This window comes from Aythya marila, assembly GCF_965140915.1.
Source record: "Aythya marila genome assembly, chromosome: Z".
Classification (NCBI taxonomy): domain Eukaryota; kingdom Metazoa; phylum Chordata; class Aves; order Anseriformes; family Anatidae; genus Aythya; species Aythya marila.
The window spans coordinates 51,188,655-51,196,587 of NC_139080.1; the positions used below are offsets into that span (position 1 = coordinate 51,188,655).

General features: G+C 36.8%; 1 protein-coding gene across 2 annotated transcripts; it reads right to left on the reverse strand.

The window, feature by feature from the left end:
- Nucleotides 1-309: 309 nt before the first annotated feature.
- Nucleotides 310-7,657, reverse strand: CTXN3 (cortexin 3). Of its 2 annotated transcripts, none has more exons than XM_082784306.1 (2): nt 7,631-7,657; nt 310-660 (listed from the first exon to the last, which is right to left on the reverse strand). In XM_082784306.1, the coding sequence occupies exon 2, from the start codon at nt 608-610 to the stop codon at nt 320-322; it is 291 nt and encodes a 96-aa protein (XP_082640432.1). In that variant the 5' UTR covers nt 611-660; nt 7,631-7,657; the 3' UTR covers nt 310-319. The 2 variants fall into 2 exon arrangements, with proteins under 2 accessions (XP_082640432.1, XP_082640431.1); XM_082784305.1 differs by lacking the exon at nt 7,631-7,657 and adding an exon at nt 7,126-7,256.
- Nucleotides 7,658-7,933: the final 276 nt, after the last annotated feature.

Genomic DNA, 7,933 nt, shown 5'->3' on the forward strand with positions numbered 1-7,933 from the left:
AAACCAAACATTTGCTGTAGTGTTTCTTATCAAATTATAAGAGATCACATGTACTATATATTGTTCCAATGCATTTTGAAGCACCATTCTGCTAATACAACCTGTCTCTTTTTCCTATGGGAAAATTCACTAAACTACTGTAAAAAATTTTACTTGATTTCATATTTTAAAAAAAGTGTCCATATGTGCATATTGTAACTCCTACAATATTTGATAAAATGTAAAGCATAACCAAAATAAGATACATTCCTGATTTATTTATTTATTTATTTATTTTATTTTATCAGTGCGCTAAATAAGCCTTAACAGTTCTCAGTGTCTAAGCAAGAGCATAATCAAACTGGCCTTTCTCCACTCCATCAAGTCCATCAGCCCAGGTTGAGGTTGGCATACTCCGATAGGGGTCAAGGAGAATTCGGAAGCAGCGAACAACGAGGATTCCCAAGAAAATAAATAATAAAATCACAAAGGCAAAGGTTGTTTTCTGTTCCAGGGTCATGCTAGAATCTGGTGTCATGTTCCCAGATGGCACCAAAGTGGCACTGAATATCTCTCCATCCATCATCCAGGGAAGCTGAAACGAATAATCCCACAGTCTCCTTCTTTTCATCGTTAGTTTGCTGAGGTCAGAGTAGAAGCCATTTAGATGCACTTTGTTATCTGTAGGGCAAGGGGGAAGCAACATTAATTGTGAATAGCCCTTTTGTTTAGTTCCATGCAACTTTGTCCTCGTGGAGAAAAATGAGATGGAAAGGGACTTGACAGCAGTTCTGCCTGCCTCTGTGTCACATATGAGAGACATGTCAGAAATTCCATACTACTCTGCTGGCATTGCAGAATCCAGTCAGTGATATTACATGTCACCAGACCCTGAGCTGGCAGGAATCTCTCCCTCCTACCATACCACTTGGACTGGGGTAGAACTTTCTTTCCCTAGAAGTGAATGAAGGTTTAATCACAGTGTTCCAGTGGGTAGCCTACAGAAAAAGCAATTCGGAAACAAATTGCATTCCTTGCTGCAGGATGGACAAACTGCAATTGATACTACTGTATGTGGAGGGGCTTGAAAGACAAGTGTATTTAAGGCTTTATACACAGACCAGAAATGTTCTGAGGTGGGACAGACCAGGATCTGATGCAGGACAGTAAAATGAATGTGTCTCCAAAGTGGAAGGCCCAGTGTTTGTGACATCACAGCAATTATAAGAAAAGGGCATAAATAGTGTTTGAAATGAGAGGAAAACATTTAGGAAGGCAGTCTAAAACAAGTCAAATACTAATGCAGCTCAAGGGCAAATGTTTCTTCTTCTTACTTAAAATCAGAATGAGGATTACAAGTACAGTTAACAAGAAAATGTTTTTTATATAACCTGCTCCATGGTAGCAAGAGAATCGCCAAGATTTGTGGCTGAGCTTGGATGTTTCTGGACAGCAGAGCACACACTGTGCTACCACTGGCCTGGCACTTCTGCTGCTGTGTCCGTCTGCCTGGGTGTCTGCCAGCTGCTGCTTCCTCCTCCCTCACATACTGGGTTTTCCTTCCAGTAGGAAGGAAGCACGGCTGGATGCCGTGCTTAGGCCTGGTCATCGACACCACCTGAGAAATGACCTCAGGAACAGAAGTGTTGAAGGTCGAAGGGCAGCACTGTGTCAACTGAACATGTTCAGAAGAAATAGGAAAAGAAGAATACAGTGCAGTGCGTGGCTTGCACAAGTGGAACTTGCAAGTGATTGTAGCTACTACTCTGTAACTGGACAAAGGTCAATAATGGTTATAAGCATACCTCAGCAAAACCAGTTACCAGGTATAAGTGGATTCAGAAAGCAGAGTCACAATATTATTTTGATAGTATTATTCTAAAAAAAATGCCTCAAACAGAATAGAGAAAGTTTTAAAGCAACAAAAATACTAAAATTGCACAGCTATTGTTGCCTGATTCAATTTACGATTGAAAGGGTAGGAAGATTTGAAATGTTAACTTCTCATTATTTAAAAGCTCGTTTCATCTACTACCTGATAAAAACTGCAGAGAACTGTCTAACAATGAGCTAAAACTTAAGGAACACCCAGTCTTGTAAAAATGTTTTCCTTTCCTTTCCTTTCCTTTCCTTTCCTTTCCTTTCCTTTCCTTTCCTTTCCTTTCCTTTCCTTTCCTTTCCTTTCCTTTCCTTTCCTTTCCTTTCCTTTCCTTTCCTTTCCTTTCCTTTCCTTTCCTTTCCTTTCCTTTCCTTTCCTTTCCTTTCCTTTCCTTTCCTTTCCTTTCCTTTCCTTTCCTTTCCTTTCCTTTCCTTTCCTTCTTGCCTTGCTTTCTTTTGTTTTTGTTTTGTTTTTGTTTTTATGATACCTTGTGGAGCAAATAACTCTGGTGATAAACAACCTTGTTATAAAAGAAGAAATATATAAATTGAGACGGGCATGTAACATGGTGGTAGAGATACTACAGTGAAGGTAAAAAGCAGTGGTGCCCCCTTCTTAAAGATCTCTGGTAGTTTGACTACAGAAAACTAACACTCACACATTATGTCATTGATTTCCATGTCATTTAAGCACACACTGTCAGCTATATGCATATTATACACACTTAACACTCTTCCCTAAACCTGCAATCACAAGATGCAGTATTCCATACTTGCTCTCACAGATCTGAGTGTTTTAGGAAATGCTTTCCTGACATTTTTCTATGCATTATGTCAATGCTGCAGTTGACTGTGGGAGAAAACAACTGTCAGGGAAGATCAGCTTTTGACATGTTGGTTTTAAATGTCAAACTTGGAATACACATAGTGCCAGCACACAGTATCTTTCCAGTTTTTGAAGAAACTTGACTTCAGAGAGATATGTGCAATCAGCAACTCAGTGATAATCAAATGCAGTTAATTATTTTACTTTAGTCTCTGAATAGGCACCTATTCTGGATAATACAGAGACAAACAAGATGCTCATTTTCATACCATTAAGTGCTACTCATTGATTTTAGGAATGAGGGGATGTCTGACAGTTTTACACTTAGCAGCTTTTCACACTCTGAATGCTAATCTTTATGCTATAGATTATATGTGGGAAAATAACAAGACTGCATTGCAAAGCTGAAAGAAATGTATTTCCTAAGCTTTGGGCTCCAGACAGCCTTCTGAGTGTACTCATCACTGTATATGATTATAAGGTGGTGGGGACAGGCAGTCTGTCTCCAGAGAAAGGCACAGTACCCAGCATAATCACACCCTTTGCCCTATTTGGAGCACTTCTGCAAGCCAGAACTTTAGTGATATCATCAACTACTTCCTATGCATCAAAATGATGTTTAACTGTCTCTACACAGGTACTTGAAAGCAGTACACAGGTACTTGAAAGCAGAAGTTAACCAGCTATTGACATTATCTGGGTGTTAGTTCTAGGCACAACTAATTAGTTAGACTTGGAATGGGCAGCAGCTGGTGGATGCTGCAAGGGAGACCCCGAGACTTCTGTCTTCTTCCCTGCCAGTCACTTTTGATTGTGTCGGGAGAGCTCCACTGGAGTTGGGCACCAGAAACTTCTTCCAACAGAAAATGTTGCCTATGTAGGAGACCACATAGAAATGGTTACATAACTTTAAAGTGTATTTTCTTGTATAAGGACCTCTGCAGCCCTTGTAAGAATTCCTCCAGCCTGCCTGAACTCCATCACACCTCTGTGTTACAGATTGAAGGCTGACAGGGGAGACAGGAGCTTTCTTTTCAGCTTGTTCCAGTCACTCAGAAATGATCCAGGTTATGTTATGGGTGGAAAAGCCTCAAGGTTGTTTAAAAGTAATTGATGTAACCAACATTCCAAGAATTCTTTATATTATTTATTTTTTATTTCTTTACATCTCAGATAAACTTAAAATTGTTAGAAAAAAAAATAGATTATCCTTCACTTAAAAAAAAAAAAAAAAAAAAAGCCCTGCTTTTTTGGTTTTGTTTTAACGCAGGGTTGCCCTAGTCAATTACTTTCTATAATGGGTTCCTTGCAGATGTGACTAATCCTCTGTTTAATAAGTACACAATTGCACATCACTCTATCCACATCAGGTTGTTATTATAATTTCTCCTTGCTCTCCTTGCCAGTGTGCACACATCCATTAGGTACTTCAATTATAGATCTCCCTGAGGTGATGCTTACATTCTAAGGTACTAAATTTATAAAGTAATAAAGAAACAGAACTGAACTTGCATATTATTAGCAGCATTGAATCAACATGTTAGTCCTTGAGACATCCCAAGACTTAATATCCCTCATATAGTTTCAACCCAGAAGCTGACTTATTAGCACAAGATCTGGTCAAATGTCACCAAAAGACAACTTTTCTTGTCAAGCCACTAAGATTTTTGAAATTAAAATGACATTGAATTAGTTAATAGAGCTAGCTACACACTGGTATGAAAGATACAAATTCACAGGACTCTTTAGAGTTAAAACTTGTTCACAGTACCTTTGACTGGTCTTTCAGGGCTTTCTGCATTTCACTTGTTTCAAAGTTGACTTTAGTTGAAAATTGCTCTATAGTTAAAGGATTTCCTCAGGGCTCATATTTTAAAGCTTCTTACTTTGAAAACAGTAGAACTAATGGAAAGATAGGCTACAAGATCTGCAGCTCTAGAAACTTACAATTTGGTGTTGTTCTGTTTAAACTACCCTTTCTTTACCACCGTATACAACATAAATGATGTTTTGTGTCAACATTCATATATGTATATTCTTTTCATGAAAGCCTTGTATTTTTTTGAAAAGTCACAACCAAAGAGACAGTAGTAAATCACATTCTCATTTTGCGGAGTAGAATCTCACTTCTACCCTTTTTCCTAATTTCTGTATCCTACCAGTTCAAAAACTCTCCAGTAATCCTATTTGTGTGGCTGGAGTATGGCACAAATACTCTGAGAGACAAGAGAGGCTGTGGAGCTGACCATCAGTTGCCAAAACTTGTCCCAGCGTAGCCTGAGGTGCATTCAGATTAACATTACTGGCCCTTCATCTTTCAAAAGAAATGCAGAAATGGTAACTCAAAAATCTACATGTATTGAAGACATCCAGTCTAAAATGTGACATGCACAATCTATGTGTACATGGATTTAAAGCAGGTATTTTAATTTTTAGAAAAACAACAACAACAAACATTAAAGATGAAACATCATTTAGTGTGGTGGCATCTGTTTATTTCTATTTCTTGGCAGATCATTCATTGCTCTGTTCTGTCTATATCACATAAAACAAAAAGAGAGGCCTTTGAAACAAGCTAATTGAAAAGAAGAATCTGACCAGCAAAAGCAACTCATGGAGACATATGGTTTAATATGTTCGACCTGTTAACAAGACCCAAGGCCAAGCATACTGCTACAGTTCTGCTGACTTAATTACCATCTTGTCTAGTTACACTTTTGGCCCTGTAAGTGATAAAGGCCCTTTAAGTGATAAAAATTGCAATTAAGCAATGAACTCATCAAGACTAAGACAAAACAGCATATTCTTTGCTTTAAACATCTGGAGTATTCCCTTTGTCCTTTTCTTGTTAATTCGAGATTTACTGGACTAATGTGTAAGGGCAGATTGTGGTCCTGTGACTGGGTGCTTCACAATGTATGCCTGATATGTAGGTATCCTATGTTAGTGGAGCAATTGGGTTTCCATTATGAAATATCCCATGGAATGTAGCAAGCACACAACTGTGCCAAGCCCATGTGCATGATTTTCCTATACCACCCATACTAGTTTCACTGATTACTCACTTCCTTAGCTACAAAAACACATGGCAAGTTTCTTCAGGCTCAAACATCTGTACACAAACTATTTGAGTGGAGATATTTCCATGTGCCCACAGCTCAGTTGCTGTGACAGGCATTTTAAACCGGTTGTAAATAAACTAAACTTGATTAGAGAAAAGAACAAAGCTAAAAAATTAAATGACATATGTCCTACCCTTGTATGCAAATGTACCTTATATCCACTTGTACTGCATACTGTACAGTAATTTGCAACAGCAACTACACAGTTTATGAGTATGTATTAACAATACCCTTTTATGGCTATACTTGATCCTCTTTTTTACAAATTTGTTATCAAACTGACATTGCCCTTCCCTGCAGACACATATCTTCATTATCTTCTCAACAGCTTTTAAAGACTTTGTATGGGAAAAGACACTCTTGGTGTGCCTTGCAGCTATTGGCATTGTTCAAGCAAGTTGGTGGGGTTAACTTTAGCAATAAAACAAAGAAATTTATCATGTTTTTTGTTGTTGTTGTTGTTGTTTTCTGTACATTCTCTCCAATACCATGCAGCTCACTTTTATTTAATGCACCATGGAATGTTTAAAATGAATCCTCACCTTTAAAATATTAATGCACTCACATAATGTAAGATGTGTGAGGACAATTTATACATGCAAAAAGTCAAAGCTACTCTAAAAGCTTGAATTACTCACTGCATTTGCTAAAGTAATTGCTAGCTTTATGAAATACTACCTGTGAAGATCTGAAAGCATGAATCTGTGAAACACCAATGTATTTATACCATCCATGCACCTGTGCAGTGATTTGAAATATGCACCCAACAGACTTCCTCTCTATGCCCTCTTTTTAAAAGAGGATATACAGATACACAGACATCAGTATCGCAAGTCTTCTCCTCAATGAATATTTAAATGTATAGTAGTAATAAAATAAAAAAATTCTAAAGCCTTTAAAAGGAGTAACATGGTTAAAATCCTTGTAGGCTGGTTCTTATGAGAATCAGCAGGTAGAAAATTTATAGTATTAACAGTCATAAATCCTTACCTAAATATATAAATAAAATAAAATTAAGCCATTTGCAGCTCAAAAGGACATGAAATGGATTTTATATTACCCTTTCTTACATCTGCAACATCTGTAAATGATAAACTGTAATATACTTTCTGGAAAGAAAACAAGGAATATGCAACAACATAATTGGTGTACACATTCATTTAATTATTGTAATTTTTAAGTCTGCTGTCAGTATTCCCAACCTGCTATGTAGGATGCATTATATATAGACAGTGTTAACCATGGATATGCAATATAAAGGTTATAACTTTTCAAAATAAATACGGAAATTTAGACAAGCAATTTCTGTGAAACAAATACCTTCATCTAGTCGACAGAGAACTTAACCCACTTCCCACTGCAGCAATTACAGATAGTTACAAGTTGTATCTTTAGTTTCCATTCTTCTGTACATTTCTTGTATTTCTAAGCATAAAGGATCAGGACTGCCAAGGAACCAGTGAAAACCCAAGATGAAAAGCTGCCTTTTAAGGGTTTATACTTTATCACAAAAAAACAAACAAACAAACTAACAAACAAATCAATGAAACAACCCTCCCCCCCCCACCCAAAAAAAAAAAAAAAAAAAAAGGAATGAGAATCCTACTTGTGTGTTAGAAGTAATTAGTTGACAATACTGTTGTTCTTGAAAGTGAGGCTATAATTTCAGTTCTGCTTCAGCAACTCTTCAGTGGATTCTGCTTCACCAAGTACAGCAGTAGCCTCACAGGCTGTCTGAAACCGTCTTCATCAGAACATTAACATTCAAAATGTGTACCATAAATAAATAAATAAATAAATAAAAAATCAAAGGGTATTCCCATACCTTTGCAAAATCAGAGCTATAATCTGCTAGCATTTCTCTCTCCTTCTTCACTGATTGTTGTCAGCAATCTTTCTTTTTAATGGCAGTAAACTCTGCATTTATCAGACAATCTGAATATTTATTACAATTTGTGATCTTCAGATACATTAACCTTTGCATAATGATTATAAATTGCAATTTGAAAATAAGATTATATATACATGAATTAACACTCATTAAAATGTAATCATGTCATATGTATTCCTATGGCACATTTCTTTAGAAAATAAACATTTCTTTAGAAAATAAAAAGTACCTTGCAAT